The following is a 19488-nucleotide window of genomic DNA, read 5'->3' on the forward strand; positions in this document are numbered from 1 at the left end:
TGTTTCATAATAAATTTTATTTATATAACCCTTTTGCTGATTTTTAAAGTGTTACATAAACAGGACAGGTGAAATATTATCATGTAAAGCAACCATAAACACATGAAAAGACCTAGGTTTACAATTTATGATTAAAACTCTACTATCTACACAATATACATAGATATAAAATGTAAAAATTTAAATATCTTAGAAACAGTAGCCAATCAGTTGTTTTAATTGTGATATTTGAATTCAGCACATCAAAATACATAATAAATACCACATTTTATCTCTGAAGCAGACGACTTCTCAAAAATTGTAGACCAGTGTTATTAACTAAACTGAATTGAGATCACCAAGTTGTTTAACAGAGGAAACAGCTGTCTGATCTTAAAGACTATCAGTCATTACTAAACTGAGCTATATCTGAATCCGTTGAGCCCATCAATAACCCCAAAACAATAAATTTAATATGATTTTCTGTGTCAAAATCACCAATTTATTATTTTCATGTATCCAATATCATATAATTTTCCCATTATTTTTACCCAACAACCACTTTAAAGTCATAACATATCAAAATGAATTTGCAATTCGTTGTTTAATCAGGGAAACAATGCACAACAGTAAAAGTTATTTTTTTTCACCAACTGTTGGGGACACAATACTTTTTTTCAGAATCAAGTTTACAGTCGTTTTCCCTGTCCTTGAAAAAAAATCCATATTTTGTCACGTAATAATGTACAAGCATCACCAACAAAATATGTCAACATGACATGAAAGTAGAGCTTTCCTTTCACATAGCAAAATACAGGGCCAGATTCTGCATCCATGATTGCCACTGACAGTTTGTTGTTTAATATCACTGGGAGCAGGAGCAGGGCCTTATTCCTTAAAGAGAAACATAAAAAGTTTTTCATAATAGTATGCAAGCACCTGTAACTACAAATAGGCTCTTTTTGTATAAAATCAACATAAATGAGTATGTTATTCGTGGCCTTTTGGTGTTGGATGCTTTCAATCCTGAGCAAAACAAACTACAATCCTCTACTGCAGGCATACTTATAAGGCATCAGTGGGACAATCTATAATACTGCAGACAAACAGCACCATAGCTTCTCTCCTTTAAAAAAGGGAAAGGGGAGGGGGAGGGTAGGAAAGGCAAGGAAGGAAAGAAAAGAAAAGCTGCCAAAAACAGCAGGTTAAACAGAGTAACCGGAAACTGACAATTTACTGCTAATGGTTCAGAGTCTGCAAAGAACTGCTCAAGCTGTGCTCAACAAAAACTCAGTAACAGCCAAAGAGGGAAGCCAAAAAAGGCTAGATGTTTGGTTTTAGCTTCCTGTCAAATACTGTTAAATATGAACCACTCAGAAAAAAAAATGACAGAATGCAATAATGTTTTGTACAGGCGGTACCCAGGTCCCTGGCTGGGCCTTCAGACAAAACCATTCCCATGTAAACCTTAAAGAGGATTAATCCTCAAGGACCACTATAATGAGACCTCAAAAGGCTGAACAACAGCAGCCTATCACTGAGGGAAACAGTAGCCGGCTCCCAGAAGTCTTCTCTAGCAGAGTTACATCAAAGCAAACTAGGACCAGATAGCAGGATTCTGCAAGAATCCCTTATCTCAGTGCTAGCGGATGCTTCTCCTCTGATTGTCTTGAACTGCCACCTGTCCCAGGCATCTTTGAAGGCAACGCTAAGCCTGTGATGGATCTGACCTCCTTGAGCTGAGATTCTTTTATGTCTTTCTTCATTTTCTGCTCTGTTACATTCTTTCCCTGCAATGCACACTACATGAAACAAAGGGAGTTCTCACTCCTTGACTCACTGTCCCCAGCTATTTGAAAGCAAAAAAACAATGTTAATGATTATACTCTACCCGCAATATGGAGCTGTCCTTGGGAGACAAGCATCTTATTTTTGAGAGTTATAACTAGATGGCTTTTATACAAAGGGACTTTACAATGGGGTTCAATGTAGCTGGGTGCCAAGATATGAAAGCTGCATATCAGAGATAGCTTAAAAACAAAAAGCTTTAGAATGCAGAAATATATTAACAACCACATTAAAAAAAAAATAACCAGGAAGCAACAAGCCACAGAGACTACACTAAATTATTAAACTGTATGTATATAATCACCCTGCATTGCACATACGCATCCTATAATATTAGTGTCCAGCTTACAATAATGTTGAATTCATCTAAAGGAATAAAAGCCTTAGTCATTTCAGCTAAAATAAGAGCTCTGCTACCTGATGCATGCATGTAGTGCACATAGTGCACATAAAGAATATAAATACATTACACCCACAATAGTTAAGGATGAACACCGCACACACAAATGCATGCAAATTGGGAATGTTCCATTGTGTATGAATAGTGTACGTATGCAGAGATTATCTACTATAAACTATCACGTCTCAGGGGTTCAGCCTGTTCTACATGGAGTGTGGGGCAGTGGCCTATATAAGGCATGATGTCATAAATACAACCCACCACTGGTACTCACTAGTCTAGAATGTCTCAGCTGGGGATCAAAACTTGGAAGTGGGGTTCAAGAGGCTGCCCACCAGGCTACATCCCACAGGTTAAGAGCACAGCATAATTTCTGGGTCAGTAGGACCCTGAAGAGCACCAGTGAGGGAGGGAAGGAGCAGGTCCTCCTGCTGTAGCTGTTGCCACCATTCTGCTCTTGCCAAGCACTGAATTCCACAACAACTCCTCATCCCCTTTCTCCTGCCTGCACAGCATAGCAATGGGGCAAAGAAAACAGTATGTCACAGGGCTCTGGAGGTGGCTTCACAGCCCACAGGAGAGTGGTGCTTCTGGCCCCCAGAGCTGAGCTCTGGACAGGCCATGGAGCAAGTAGAGGGAAGGACAAAGTTCCTTTCCTCCCCACAGCAGCACCAGCTCATAGCAATATTATACAAACAGACTGGAGCTGGAAATGAAGAATATGTTCTCCCACTTCAAACCATGTGAGAAATTGAAGGTGGGCAGAATTAAATAAATTATCCAAATGGGATGAAGGAGGATGTTATGAATCAAGCCAATGAACTGAGCATCAGATATCTGTTCCAGGCACACATTAACCAGCAAAGACTACAATAAACAACCCTAAACAAGTCGTTATACAGGGCATGCCAATTAAGAAATACATTAAGAGGAAAAAGTTGAGAGAGAAGAGCATCATCTGGAGCCACCTTCCATCACAGAGATTCTAAAATATAATTAGTGGTGAGTACACAGGGCCTAGACCGTGCAAAAATATAAAGGGGAAGAGAGGATTCTTCCCATTCCTACACCAACCATCACTATAGTAGCTCCTGTTCTTCTGGAGCACAAGGACAGTGCAAGGCTAGCACTGACAGAGGCACTAGCATCCCCAAAGTGGGAGAAAGAAATGCTATGGCCACACAAACCTCTTTACTGGCCAGCAGAAAGAATGTGGTATGGACCACATTGGATCACAATCCCTCAGAAACAGTGTACATGAGTAGTGAGAGCAGACAAGCCCTCAGAGACAATGGCCTCAGGAGCTCCCACTGAGACAGCATGATGCTACAACCACACCCTGCCAGGGCATTTTAGCCTACGCCACAATCTAGCTCATAGTTTACAACACACTTGAAGCTGGAGGGCACTATACTAAACGTGATTTGTCACATGTTGCTGATTTAGATGGAAAATAATTGTCTTTTCTTTCAAATAACATGCCCTGTGCCACTCCGCAAGAGAAATGAAAAGCACTTCTCTCAGGTCAGATGTTTGCTTGGGTTATGCCTGTTCATCTTTGTAACTCTTTTCTCAGCAGCCAACAAAAACCTTTGAGCAACAATTTGACTTGGATTTCATTCACAAAAGGTCTCTCCTAGTCAGCTTTGTTTATTTGTGTGCAAGCTTCTAGAATTCGTGTGCTTAGAGATGAAGATGAAAGGTCATAGCTGACATGTCAAGTGAAAGGTGAAAATTTGCAAAACTATGATAATCACAGAACAATACACTACTATAGATCCGAAGTTAAGTAGAAGCCAAGTGAAGGTGAAAGTGACCAATCTCTTCATCAAAGATTCCACAAGCCGATGAACCTGAGGGCTGAGAAATGCAACTACTGGAGGCTGGGATATGCTTGAAATCCCCTGCCAAGCCTCACTTCTCCTTTCTAGTTGCTGAAGAAAAAATCCTACTACTACGCTATATCCTAGATCTATCCTATGAAAACTTTGACAATTTCAGTGAAGTGCTCAGACGTTAATATAGGGCTTAATCAAAAAAAAAACAAAAAAACAAACAAAAAACAAAAAAAAACAAATCCCACACCGTTTACACACAGGAGTAGTCCAATTTCATGCCAACAAGAACATCTCACTTGAATAAGGGCTGCAGCTTCATGCCTCCAAACACGTAGCTGTAGGTGGGTAGATGAAGAGCACATGATGAAATATAGCAATATTTTACCATTTAAAGTATGAAGTGTTAGAATAACATTTATTTCAACACGTTCTACCTCATCAACCGTTTACTTCAACACTTGGTAAAGTGCTACACTCAGCTGTTACCACACTCAGCCATTTATTTCACAATATGTTGTGTGTCATTTGGCTGTTGCCTTGAACTGCTGCTACAGGGAGCTAAAGATACAGGAATATTGACACACTCCCCTCCAATTGAGAAACAGTAAAATGGATCCCTAGGTATTGTAAATACAAGTTATGACTAGATACGGGGAACCAGCAGGATAAGAGATTAGAAGGTAGAGCTACAAAGCTCACAGGTGTAACGTCGTCCCATTGACCTCACTGGGTTTTGAACCAGGCCACAACTGCTGTTTGGGAAAAGGCAGTGTTGAAATGAGAAAGAGGAAACAGAATCAAGAAAAGGGGATTGTTTGGTTTCTTTGCAGCCTCTCTCTTTTAGTACAAAACAGCAACACACAAGCAGTTTCATTTTGAAATGTCATTGTTAGCTGGGATGGTGCTTTAGATAGTCATGAAACACCCAAACCCCATTAATATAAAGCCTAAAAAACCACTATAGTATATCCTTTTGCTTATTTATTTTTACAAGGATTACTATCCTTTTAAATGTACATTTCTGAGAACAGCACCCATCCAGCCACAAAGAGTCAGAGGTTGTTAAACTATGGATAGCGGACCACAGAACACTGCTAGTGGCCACGTGGTGTTGGCTCCTCGTTACTTTCAGCAGCGAAACTGCATTAAAATACAGCCAAAAGTACAAAAACATTTTTCTAATATTACTTTTCCATGTTAGCATTTGCTGTCTTTGCCACAAGTTATGCAATTGTGAATGCAGGGAGAGGAGTCCATTAATCTCTGTATTGAAATGTGGTCCACGCTATGAAAAAACTTGAGAACCCAAGTTGTAAGTGATTCAAGCAGTGTGTTAATAAGAGGTTAAAAGCTACAATGCAAGCTTTCAAAGAGAAGGACATTGCAATGGTGTGGCTAACAGCGAGCTAATTGGGTAACTAGGTGTGAATAAAAGGAAGCATAGAGTATGGTCAAGAGGCTCTTGTCCTAAGTACTGAGCTCACTCGAAAGAAATCAAGGTTTGTCCACTAGCAATTCTGAAAATGGTTCACTAGCAGAAGCACTTACATTACCTTAAGGAAGAACCATGTTCAAGTCTAGCCTCCCAAATGGAGGTCAAACATTGTGCTCAGAAAGGGTTGTACCACAGTTTTAAAGTTGTACTGTGTAGATAGAAACCATACTGCCTACTTTTAAAACACATTAAGTACCTTAAAGCAGAAAGGTGCTGCTCTGACAGGACTAAAAATAAGCTGAACTTAAAAGTTTGCTTTCTGCAATCTGTGCTGAACATACTGGAATAAATATTCAGTTATCCTGATACAAACCGGTGAAGCCTTTTTCAGCCACTCCTGGGACCAAGTGTAGAAAGAGTCCTGTGGTACTATGGCCTTCTTCAGCAAGCTCACGCATTGCAGAGTAGCCTGAGATATGTGAAGCTACAAGTTAAGACTGCAAACTAGTCCTCTGCAGCTCTTGATTATTGTTGTTATTATTCTTTATTTGTGTTGTGGTAGCTTCAAGGAGTTCCAGTCATGGACCAGGACCCCATTGTGCTAAGAACTGTAAAAACACGAAGACTGTCAGAGACCAAGTTGCCTGTGGTTTGCCATAAACACTTACGCTGTTTCAGGTGAAAAGTTCCTACATATAAATACTTTTTTTTGGTGATAAGCAATATCACAATCTAAAGACAAAATTAATGCTTCAGTAAGCATGATAGCATTTTGATGGCACTCAGCCTAGCCACGTGGGGGAGCCCTATGGTTTGTTTCCAGAGTGTAAAGGATTAGAAGCACCCCAAAACTAGCACACAGAGCAACTAGAAGAGAGTTGTTTGGCATTACCAATGCCTCTAGCCTACTCCGAATTTGACAGAATGTGAAGGGTGCCCCATCCGGTGTTCTGCTGCTGAAAATATGGAGGCACAGCGGTTGTAATGTAGGGCCACCAGGGTCTGTCTAACATGAGTATAGAGGCAGTGACAAGATGCCCACAGGGACCCAAAGGTCCACATGTCGAGAGGCTCAGAAACCTTTAAAAAGGAAGTCTTAAATTCTAAATCACGGATGTTGTCTCCTGCAAAGCAAAAGACACACAACAATCAGAAACTATAACGTATCTAAATATGTACCTGTCAAATCAAATTGCTGGAATGAATAAATATTTTAATATCTATAGCCTGAGACTCATAAAAGAGAGCAGCAGCACGGCATTCCATTCTCAGGGTGAGACAGAAAGGGGCTATGGAACCGGGAAGGGTTTCTTTCCCCCCACCCTCCATCCCTTCTTAAACTTTATTTTTAAAAAGGACTTGGCCCACTACATCTAGGTGCCTAAATGGAAGAAGAGCTTCATTGAAAATCTGTCCTCAGATGTGCGTGTGGTGCACTTTGGAAAAACTGGTGCTACAGACTGCATTGTAATTGTGGCTTCCAATTAAAAATAAAATTACTGGTAAAAGCTCTATAAAATCCAAGGTCAAGATTTACAAATATTTATTTAAGCCAAAAATTAAAAAACAAACAACAAAACTTACATTATCTCAATTCCTATTCCTAGATCTCTTAGGTCCCTTTTGCCATTGAGGTGCCTACGGCACAATCTGACTGAAAAAAACTTAGGAAATAAAAATGGAGCGAAAGACAAATGTCTTTTATTTTGCTTTTACATGCTATTCCCAGCTGTCAATCTGTCCGCGCAGGGATCCAGGCAGAGGCAGCCACTCTGATGCCCCAGACTGAGTACAGCACATTTCAGCGAGGGGCCCCCAAAACAGTGGCAGGACTTCAAAGTTGCACCGTGCTGAACATCCCAACAGCAATAGCAGCGGGCTGAATACTGAGTGGCACTTTCAAACTTCAGAAACTTAGTTTCTGAGTAGTTCTGCAGCTAAAAAAGAGACACTGCCCCATCTAAAATTTTGAACAAAAGCTGCCATGGATCCCAGGTTTGGTTTTGAGAACACACAGATTTCTCTGTTTGTTTGCAACTTTTATAAGGCACGTCACCATGACAGCAAAACACCAGAGCTGGTTGAAATTCTTCCAAAATTAAAAATTTTGACAAAAACAGTTTTGCTATTTTTTAACCATTTCCCCACCACTCTACTAAGCACTAAACTAACATTCAGTTTTGTATTAAACACTTTCTTTTATGAAATATATTAAATGCTTGGATTTAACTTTTTTAAACAACCACTCCCTGATTTTAATTTGAACCCACTCCAGAAACTGTTGTAAATGAACAGTATTATTACTGACTTGGATCAATCCCTCCCATGGAAAATGCTGCAGGAGGGACTTAGGGAGTAAATCTTTGCAAGGATCCCTCACAGATACACTTCGCCTAATGTCTAATGAGAGCGGTGAAGTTTGGCCCCACAAAGACTGGCCATACCACCTGCCACCCTCCAATCTTGGGAATCCACAGGAGGCCAGAGTTGAGGTAACAGGAATTCTCTGTGTCTGCTACAAACACTGGGAACCCCTGGGGGAACTCAATAGAAAAGATAATATAGGTCCCTCTGGACCCACTCAGTTTCTGCCATATATCTCTGAAAGACAACAGACCCAAGAACTGCCCCCACAGGATCTGGAGGAAGATGACAGGAACACTGCAAAAGATGCAGCTAACTCCCATTCCATTTGAAAGTGAGAGAGATCTGTTCTTGGCAAGTGGGAGGTTCCTCCATGCATTGATCAGTCAGCAATGACCTAGGCTACTATTATCATCTCAGTTATAGGGTCAGTTTCATAACAGAAAGGCTGCCTGTGAAGAGTAGGTAAGAAAGAAAAAAATTTATTAATGCCCCCAAACTGGAGTTTCTAGATAACAATTCACATTCACTGAAATAGGATAAAAAAAATTGGCAAATACTTGCTGATTTATTTTTTTTCAGTACATGAACAGGTGCATCCAATAAGCTGCCATTGTGTTGTTAATTTGGTCAAGCCTGAACTGCTCCTCTTTGCCTCTTGGTCACTTTGCAAATTGATTCTGAGATGCCACTTACAAGATATGATCCAGTGCAGTTATTAAGGGCCTGATCCTCCCCACCCAATGCAGTGAGTAGGAACTGAGGACACTCAGTATCTTGCAAGGTAAACCCTTTAAAATGTAAAATCTTCCCTCCCCCAAGAAAATAGTGTAAGTTTCAAACACCAGCAGAAACACATCCTTATAGAAAGAGTGGGGCAAGGACTCCTTTCAGCTATACCCCTGCACCCTCACTCACTTCACGAGCTGCAGAGATAGCAGAATGCTGTCTATGCTGTTCATGAACATCTTTCACAGAGACCTTTAAATCTAAGCCAACTGAAGTGCCCCTGCCTTTTACATTCTAATTCTCTGAGCTTTACTAATTAGGAACTAACAGTTCCTTCAGATGAGCTGCAATATCCAGGATGAATACCAGCAATATGTTTTAAATCAAAGTGTTTATAACAGGAATGATTCATTTTTTCCATGAAGAACGACAGGCAGCCTTAGCACAGCCATAAAATTGCATGGGAATTAAAACTGGGGAGAGAATAGCAAAAGGAACTACCTACCCCAACCCCATCTCTACAGACAGAATTTATACTAACAAGACTCAAAATAACCAATGTTGTATGAAACTTCAGAAATGCAATGAGATCTGTAACCATGTCAAAAAAAAATAATAATAAGATTTCCTTAGGGCAGGTTTACATTTGAAAGCTGCAGTGGTGAAGCTGCACCACTGTAATGCTTTAGTGAACATGCCACCGTGTCAATGGGAGAGGTTCTCCCAGTGACACAGCGGTGTCTACACCAGCGGTTAGGTCAGTAGAACTGCGTCACTTTGGGGTGTGGATTCTTCACCCGAGTGAGGTAGTTATACCAATGTCAGTTGGTAGGGCAGACCTGGTCTTAGTAAGGACAGAAAAGATGTAGCGTATGAAAGGAAACTACCACAATTTTGTCATCTGCCCTAAAACCTTTTTCAAAGAAAAAGCGGATTCATACAATAGATTAAATGGATGTAAGAACCATGGTTCCAATAACTCTTTCACTGTAAAGATAGAAATGAAAAACAAAAATTGCCGAGCACTGCCGTGGACATCTTTTCCCTCTTTTATCACATCTGAGACAAATGACACTGGCCCAAACAGGAGGCCACTCCCTCATTCTCAATGTTAAATGGCTGAAGTTCTCTAGAGTGGTACATTAAAAGGACTGTCAGCCCCAGAATATGTTTCAGCACTGCTCTTTGAAAATCTAGTCCACTTAAAACATACCTTCATCTCCCCGCTACTCTCTGCAAGAGAGCAATCAACCCACAAGTGATGGATTTATTCCACACATATGTTGTAAATACTGGAAGTAATAGTTACCATCACTCTTTTTAATTAAAAACAAAAAACAATCTCCCCCAAATCCACATATATAGAGACACGCACATTTACATGTAGAAATGTGAAGTATTTGAGCCTTTTCTAATAACTGTTGCTCCTGGAGCAGACATGCATTCCACACACAATTGACTTAAAAGCTCTTTTTTGCTGCAATAAAAATATACAGATGTCCTCTTTCAAAAAAAATTATTTTCCCTTTTCCTGTGTTACAGGAAGCCTACCCACACTTTTAAATACAAAGTGGGTATATATAGAAGCACAAATTAGCCATCTTGAAAAGTCTGTATTTTCCAACCACAGGAAAACTAAAGCATTACTGTGAATGTTTACATACTCGGCTACATTGGATTAAAGCAGTATTTTCTCTCCATCTGCCCAGCAAAGCTGGCAAGAAACTGCGGAAGAAAGTGGACAGCCTTTCTGGTTGTTTCTTCACCTGTTGCTACAGTGGGACTGGGATGTGTTTACATTATTCAGTGTTCTTCAAAAGGACTACTAAAAATGTCAAGCTGAATACAATCACTGATTTGATAAAAGCATGTCTTTTATGTATAAATGATGCAACTAATATGAAAAATTAAGTCTGTCTGTCTTCTTTGCTATAAATTTAGCCAGATGCTCATTCATTTAGTTGTCCTCCTGTATAAATCTATTACAGGTAAGCAGAAATATGATGGGGTTTTATATGGTATTAATTGCTTGAGGGATTTTACAAACCAAAAACAAAAAACTGTAAAGAAATTCCCTTTAGCAGCAGTGAAGTAGATCTGCCCAGCCGATGTTTTCATACTTTGGGCACTTTTGCGGTTTTGCAGGACTAACTATCCCCCAACCTCTCTTTTGTGCATGCTAGTTATATGCAATCTTTTGTTTTCTATTAACTTACTAAGAACCTTGCTCCCAAACCAAGGCTTCTGTGCAGGCCACGTCACAACAATGGTAGCCAGGTGCTAATGGTCAAGGTGTGAGCACATTAGGTACATTAAACAATGGTGACTGGAAAATAACAAAAAAAAACCAACAACAATTCAGTCGCAGGCTGAGAACCTGTTGCCAGTTCTGCAGTAGACACCATGCAGTATCACTAGCACCTGTGACTGGTTTGGGAAGAGACACAACAGCCAGTCAGGGGTCAAAGTAGCATTTGTCATCACTGAAGTCATCTTAGAACTCTCTGCATCTCAGCTCTGCAGCAGTACAGTGCACTCACACAACTGTCATATGCTCCCAGAAGTCTCTTCATATATTTTGCATTTACATGTATTAGAAGCTATAACATGTGAGTCAAATCACCAATGACATGCAAACTAATATTTCTATAGGCTACTGCTTGACAGTAGTAGTTCTTTCGGCATGTTCTGTGTTCTCCTGCAGGCAAGTCTGTCAGCAGTACGCTGTATACTCTAGGCACTCAAAAGATGAGTGACTAACTTGCTTAAAGGGTTTGAACAGGATTGGAGGGGAGGGAGGGAAAAGGCAGCAACTGAAATGTCATGTTAGAGGAGAGCTGAAAACCCTCACCATCAACTTTTCACTTAACAACTATAAAGACAAGTGTTCATTTTCTTATCTAGCCTCCATCTTTATTAACAATCAGACTCTGTTAAAATAAAGGCAGTTGGTGAGACTTAAGGTTGTGAGAGACACACTTTGATCTGCACCCTGATGAGTGCACATTCCCCTTTGCTGCTAGCCCAACTAATGAAGGGATAGAATTAGCTTTTATCCCTGGCACTTTCTTTAGCAAGAAAACATGCGCTAATCAGCTGTCCTCACTAATCAGTGGTCTGGCTAATGACCTTTTGCCTTAAAACACTAAAATTTCTGAATTATGTAGAGGAAAAAAAAAAACCACAGACTGGCCCCTCTTTGTGGGTCTTTAGCCTATCATCTGGAACTGGAGACTGGAAGGTTAAATGGCAAATCTGTATCCTGACAAGGTGATAAATCTATAATCAAAAGGCACTAGTCTTGACACCTCAAGATGTTCATTACTACAGAACTAAATGATTTTTTTTAAACTAGAAGCAGATGCAAAAAATTGTTTAACTCCCTCATATTTTGCCTGTGGAGAAATCCATTCCACATCTGTGTTCACGTGTCAGTTACTTTCTTACTTTTTATTAATGCCTGAGCAGGACTTCAGAGGTTGAAACCATTCACTTTTTTCAGTAACTCAGGGGGACTGTAGCTGGTGAGAAAATGACAAAACAAAACAAAAAAATTTCTTTCCAAAACATGTGTTCCCTCCTTTCTTTAAATTGCAATTAAAATAGCTTTTAAATAATTGTTTTAAAGCCTATTTGCTTTTCTTCTCTGCTCTTTTTAAATAGGGTTTGCTTTTTTTCATGTTTTGCCATGAGGGTGGAGCAAATATAACATTTGATGGTTCATGAAGATTAGCAACAGATGATACATGCCCTACAGAATTTTCTTTTGCAGAGGCCTATGCTAATTTAGGGATACAATGTAAATGTTTACAACATTTTCCTACATAAACAAAAAGAATAAATATTCTTATATTATCTTAGACATATACAGGAAAAATGATTCATCCTGAGAGAGATGAAAAGTGCCAGAACAAAATGCAATTAAATACGACAGCTTCAGTATCCTTTCAATCTTGCTTTCTGAAATGAACTTGCATTCAATACTCACGATAATGAGGATCCATGTAACCATTCCTGGGGTCCATTGCAAAAACCGTCCCACGATAAGGTACAGAAGGCTCAGAAAGGTGCGATATAGATCCATGGATCTCCTTCTTTATTAATGAGGCCCTTTCCTCACTAGATGTTGAAGGCTCTTCACTGATTTTACTGAGGCCTTGCCCACCTTGTGGCTGCATTGTGATTGCGTTTCTTCTCTCTCTGTGATAGGTCTGTCCAGGACTTTCATCCTCTAGGGAAAAAAATGAGAACGAGATAGAGAGAAAGAGACTTTTAGACCACTTAGAGCAAATAAAATAAAAGTACTTTTCCCCCCTTTTCACCACTTTCAAAGCCGCAATGTAAGTTTGTGACAGGAGGTGCATGTGTGGTTATGAAAGATGTTCTGGGATAAAAGCTGAAAAAACTAGCCCACTCAGACCAAGTGGCAGTTGAGCAGTAGATCATCATCACCCATTCACTGATGCATTTGCTAGCGGGGCTATTAATCCTACACGAACGGACACAGACTTGCTGTTTTCTTGCCTCAGGGACAAGTAGGCTGGAATTTTTGGCCGCTTGACTGGGAGGAAAAAAACAATTTGTCACAAACGGGAGAAGATGAACCCTGCTCGCTGAGACTAAATCAAGTCTAGCCACCCACTGCTGCTTTGTATTTGCCACTGTGCTGCTCCATCCCAAAAAGCTGCACTGTTAAAAAACAAGAGTCTGGAGTAAGAGAAAAGGCCCTACTCATTAAAATTAAGGTACGTGACAGTATAATGCGTTTATCCCATTCCAGTTACTCAGCAAGCACAAGGTACGAGCAGTAAAGTTACCTGCTGTAAAAGCGTCACCCACATATGTCGAGATGTACAGACTTCGAGGTTAACACTTTACAGCATTGAGTTAAATATCTTTCACACACAAATACATAAAAAATATAGTTTACACATATCTGTATGTTACCAGTACGGGTGAAATTCAGCTGCTCTGCATGGAACCCAAATAACTGGATTTTCTGTGGCTGATATGCGAAGGAACTAGGAAGGTGAATTCCAACCCCCAACCTAGGCCAGTGCCCAGCGCTTGCTTCTCCAGGGGATGCACTACCTGAGTGTGTTGTTATGGCCACGGGATCCATGACATCACTCATACTCTGGCCCTTTGGCCAGTCTCTCTCCAAGCCACCCTCTGATAGCCTTTAACTTCATTTAAGGGGTCCAAACGACCCATCCATGGCTACTCCACCAATGGCTCCCACACAAAGCCCCACCTTATATGTATGATACACATACACACACACACACACAAAGAGACGCAAGCAGTGCAAGTGTTCTGTCAGTAAATCACTGCTTATATAAGGGCAGGAAGAGAGCTGGTTAACAATTCTGTAATCACTGGCTGGAGTCCTGACCTATATCTACAAAGTCAGAATATTTGATCTCCAGATTCCTGTTTCCGGAAGGCCCACTTTATAAATATGCACTAATAAATATTGTCCTACGTAACTATTAAGAGAGATGTTCACAAACAACTGCAGAAAATTGTTCAGGAGCTCATCAAAAATTCTGGTGCAAAAACAGATAACAAGAACACTGACCAAAAACACATTTAGGAAGAAAAAAAATGTATGGGCCACTATTTTATAATTGATGCGCCAAAAACAGAACAGTTCAGAATGATAAGAAGAATCCAGTTTTAACTATCAAAGGTCAGAACATTCAAAGTTCTGGCTAAAACTTCATCTTTAACTCCCCCTCTTGTGCCTACTCAGTACAGGGATAAAACAGGGTACAATCCTAATCTAATCTCTCACAAACTCTACACCAGTGTGGCTCCACTGACTTCAGTCAAGTTACCCCTGATTTTCACTGCTATAAGTGAGTTCAGAAAGGGGGTCTGTGCATACAGCAATATCTAAATGCATCAGGCTGAATTCTGGCCACTATCTAAACTAGCTTTTATCAGTCTACAACTTTATTTTAAATGCAGCATTTTGGGCTAATTTTTTCCCCAAAAGTAGCAAAGAAAAAAACATCAATGTAGTTTGTGTAAATGTATGGATTATTTGTACATTTGCAATTATCATATCAACCCACTTCTGAAGAGGAGCTAGTCATTGGGCCCAGATCTTCCATGTTCTCCCATCTGTGCACAGAGAATTTGCAGGATTGGGCCCATGGTGAAGTAGTTAATATAAATAGGGACAAAAATATTGCAAAGCTAACAATCTTTGCCTGTTTTTTTTCCTTTGTGTTAATATGCATAAGCACTACTCTATTCTCTGGATTAATGGGGTTTAAAGTTTTCCTATTTTTACACTGAAGCTGTTTTTAGTTTACAACTTATATTAGGTTTCATACAACTGCTTGTATAACTTAAAAAACAGTCCAAGTAATTTTTCCATCAATTTTCTCTCTGGCTCAAGTCTTTTATATGAAGTTTTACCTTAGAGTGAACTTCTGCAGATGAGATGCAAACTCTTAAAAATAGGGGATTATATTCTATTTGAAATGCTGACAGACCCTTAACTAAAGCAGGACTAACTTATGCTACTATACTATGCTGAAGTGATTTGGATAGCAACATAATCAATTTGAAAATCAGGTAAGAATTTCATTTCTTTTAGTCTTCATGTAAAGCTGACATTTGTTAAATTGCCATCCCAGAACAGAACAAGAAGTCCATGTCTGTTTGAATAATTCAGTTTTATTCTGTCCCTCTCAAGACTTGCATGTCTCAAGAATAAAGGCACCAATTACTGGTACGAAATGAGATGCTTTTTTTTTAATTGCTGACTGAAATTCAAACCTACTTTTAGTAACTTTGAAAATTAAAGCAAAATGTGTTTCATTTTAATAAATAGCTCTTAAAAAGGAGAAAAGAAAAAATATTTTCCAACACCAACAAATTACTTTTCCTCATAAAAAAAATGCTTACTGTTTAGCTAGTCAATCATTTTTGAACACTGCTTCCCCTTTAAATAGTCACACAGAAATATTTTTTTAAGTAAACAACATGGCATTTTTGCAATAATAAGGAAATCCAATGGATAAACATTTTATTAAGAGTTTACTTCATACTCTGCACCACAGAGGTGCTTTTGATACAGGAGTAGAAGAAAAACTTGACAGTATACGCACTTCGGAATACAAATGGCCGAGTGATTTGAAAGAATTCTCTATACACTGAAGGGAAACTTCTTGCAATAATTCTGCCTGCTCTTGTAACTGCAGTAAAACCACTTCAGCGAGCCAAAAGGCGAAAGCTGTCTAATCTCATTCTGTTTCAGCTGAATTGTTCAATAAAGTTTAAGAGTAAGTGCAGACAAGCTGCGCCAGGCCAAATTATTGACAGAAACATACCGTCCACCATGGCAACAAGTGGGAGTCTATAGCAAAAATGTAAGCAAACAACCCACTTCTCTAGCAGCATCTGCCAATAGATTCTTACAGCCAAACACAAGACAATGGTTACTGCTGTCCTATGTTTAAAAAACGGCCTGCTTTAGGGTCAAAACAAACATCCGATTTACTAAAAAGTTTCAGAGAGATGAATGATTTAAAGTCAAAGGGCCTGATTCTCCTCTCACACCTGTTTCATACCCCCACTTCTTAGCACACAGTTTCTCCTGATTTACTGAGGTCTTACAGGAAAAAAATCATGCCCAAATGATAAATTTGCACTAACTTCTCCTTCTCCACATGTGTCCCCACTGAATGATAACTAGCTAGTAGCCACACACACACACGTGTAACAAGTATTCAATCGGAACTATCAAATTAATCCAAGATTCTCCCATCTAATGGGAATTATATTTATCCTTGGTATTTAGCCACACTCATTTTTTTAAATATAGCACCAAAGAATACTTTGTTTTATTAACAAATCTTTTCAAAAAGCATGTAATGGACCTATTTGCCTAAGCAAATGCATTTTTAATTATTTATTTTGTTTACCTAACAAATGAAAAAAAAATAAGGGAAACAAACATCAACATATCAGTCCACTAAACTTCTTGCCTCCATTAAACTTTTGTTTGTTTGTTTTCATTAACGTTCTGCAGACACAAGTGGAAACTTTTTTATTGCAAGCCCTTTAAAGTCAGTTTTACACCATTGCTTCAGATGCTGAAGCTCCTCTCAACAAAATTCTGAGATGCCCAAATTTAAATGTCAAGTCATCATTGTAGCTAAGGCTGCATGCGTTATGCTTTATCATATTTCTATATGCAACTTGCAACTAGCATTATTGTCTTGCAACTGATTAAGGAGGACACACGTCATCTGGGTAAGAGAATTGACAACATACTTACAACTCAGTCCAAAAGACCCTGGCTTACTCTCTCCAAGCTCTTCTCTTGACCAAAATTCTCTAGCTACGGGTATGTGGACATTCCTCTCTCTCTCTCTCTCTCTCTCTCTCTCTCTCCCCCTCCCCCTATTTCCCTCCCTCTCTCAGAGGCAGTGCTTCTCCCATTAGAGGAATTAAAAGTGGTTGGTGCCATGCTAAATTTAACAAGCTCATTAGTATTCTTCCTGTGTGCTTCCTAGTGAACTCTCTCTATTCAAGCAGCTCTCTCTAGCTGAGGGGGTCAGGCGGCTAATCATTAAATCAAACTAATGTCACCCTATCACAATCGGCCTAAGAGAAGGAGGGTTTATTATTTCAGTTTATGCTAAATAAACGGTTTTACAAATGGTCTCCAAGCAAGGTCAACAGCAGCTTCAATTACAGGACAAACTTAACAAGAATTGCTATAAACCAAGTGCTCCGTATTGACTTAAGCACAAGATCTGCTCCGCATATTGCCACTAGCAGGATTGTACAGGAATGCATATTGTAAAATAAAGGAAAGGGTAATCTTTTCTTTGCCAGAATTTGTGACTGCACAGAGACTGCTCATTCACCTCTCCCCAACCAGCTAGCTGCTCAGCTCAATTCACCCCACACAAAGGCTGAAGACCAGACCTCAATGGACCGAGTGAAACATGTTCAAAACTAGGCTCTCTATTGTGACTGAATTTCTTAACATCTTTTCAAAAAGCGGAGAATGCCTTGAGGCTAAAGGAAGAAACAGGCTAATGGTGAATTGGGAATACTGAGCAAATTTCAGAGCCCTTTCCTCCTAGCTTTTGAGGTTGAAAGCAAGCTCTTTCCTTTCAAGTTTCAAAGTCCTTTTTCCTCCCGCAGTGTCACAGAAGGATTTGAAAAGAAGGTAATTGTGCTCACAGTCTCCCTGATCAGAGCTTACGTCCTATTTCTGGTATTTCGGAATACTTCTTGCAATAATGGTGCATATAGCTCAATCCCTTAACCGTCCTGCACTCTGCAATTGCTCATTAAATGAACAATTGCTGGTATAAAATGCCTTTTATGTTCAAGGTCTGGATATAGATAAGCATTCTAGTACTCTAAATTTGGTTTACTAAGGAAACTCTCCATCATTAAATTACAAAACTGTAGTCAGAATATCAGTTTTTCCCAGAAAAGTAGAATTTTTGGTTGCTGTGAACCAAAATGGGGGGATGTAAAAAAGACTGAATAATCAGATTCTTAATGGAATAGATATCTAATAAAGAAGCCATTGTCTGTGTTTTTGAGACCCAGTATTTTACTATTTGGAATGATGTAATAGAGCCATTGCCAACCTCATTAGTGAATGGGTGTTCTAAATTTCTTGCGTATATACATTGATTACCACTTTTTGACTACCCTCAAACAAAAAAACAAAACAAACCAGGTAAATATATTTTGCTGGAAAAATACACCTGTAAAATTATGGTTGATTTATCTGATAAATTCCACAGTACGTGTATTAACTAAATTTTTTCTTACTATATGTAGGAAAGTTTAAATCCAGCACCTTGGTCCCAAGATTGTTATTTTTTATATTCTGAACAACTGAACATATAGGAGGTGATTTAGAGACACTGACACAGATATGTATTACAAAATGCTTAATGAGTTATAAAAAATACAATCAAGCCGTATCACAAGCTACAAAAACTGATAGATAGTAAGAACTATGCTTACTTTATTCGCAGTGCTTGAACATACATTGTGCAAACATTTTGTGCCTTACAAACCGTATACCTTATCTAAACTAACAACTTAAAATGGACAGTTTTATATTCCTGTTTGTAATGGATTTTTGACTTAAGCTATTTTTTCACTATTGTACGTGTGGCATTTTGCAAACATTATTTGAGAACTTTAGAATACAGATTTACAGTTCTTTCCCTGCTTTTCTTTTTATCATCCTGTTCCTTTCTTTTGTCTTTTTTTAAATTTCTGCGGAAATAAAATAAATTGAAATAACTGGAGAAGAGTTACTGTGAGAGGTACTAACTATGGACCTTACCCTGTCAGGTGCAGTAGCGCTTACTACTGTAAACAGTCCCATAAGCATAATGTCAGGTAGCAAGAGTTTGCAGAACTGAGCCTTTCTTTGTGATATGAAAATTTTACGAGATAGTGTATCCCTATTATCTTATCAAGATTACCTTCATGGTCATTATAACAGTGCACACAGTACAGCTCAAATTTGCATTCAATCTTTTGTTTCAAAACTGAGCACAAGCCCAGAACACTCTGCAACAATGCAGTTCCTATGTTTTATGGAGTATAGGGCTTGATCCTGCACTCTTTGAAATCAATGTCAAAGGCCCTACTGATTTCAGTGGTGCAGGATCAGGTCCACGTAGAGTTCAAAGTCACACTGACAGCAGCAGGATCAGGCCCAAATCCTTCTTGAGCTACATCATTGGGTGCCCCGGGAGTAGCATGTGGAAGTTTAGAACTCTTCTAAATAGTCTGAACAACAGAAGAACTTTCTTTAATTCAAGTCAATAACTAGCTAGATTTTTTTACCCAGGAGAAAAATTAAAATGTAGTAGGAAATTTAAAGGACA

The 19488-nt window shown here is 39.1% G+C and overlaps 1 protein-coding gene across 2 annotated transcripts in view; it reads right to left on the bottom strand.

The window, feature by feature from the left end:
- The window catches only part of GLI3 (GLI family zinc finger 3), a 275904-nt gene that overhangs the window by 166797 nt on the left and 89619 nt on the right, over positions 1 to 19488 (bottom strand). For both annotated transcript variants that reach the window (XM_032793449.2, XM_032793448.2), the window contains exon 3: positions 12582 to 12824. In XM_032793449.2, coding sequence (XP_032649340.1) covers positions 12582 to 12824 — 243 coding nt within the window. The remainder of the gene's footprint in view (positions 1 to 12581; positions 12825 to 19488) is intronic.

This window comes from Chelonoidis abingdonii, chromosome 2 (assembly GCF_003597395.2).
Source record: "Chelonoidis abingdonii isolate Lonesome George chromosome 2, CheloAbing_2.0, whole genome shotgun sequence".
Taxonomy (NCBI): Eukaryota; Metazoa; Chordata; order Testudines; family Testudinidae; genus Chelonoidis; species Chelonoidis abingdonii.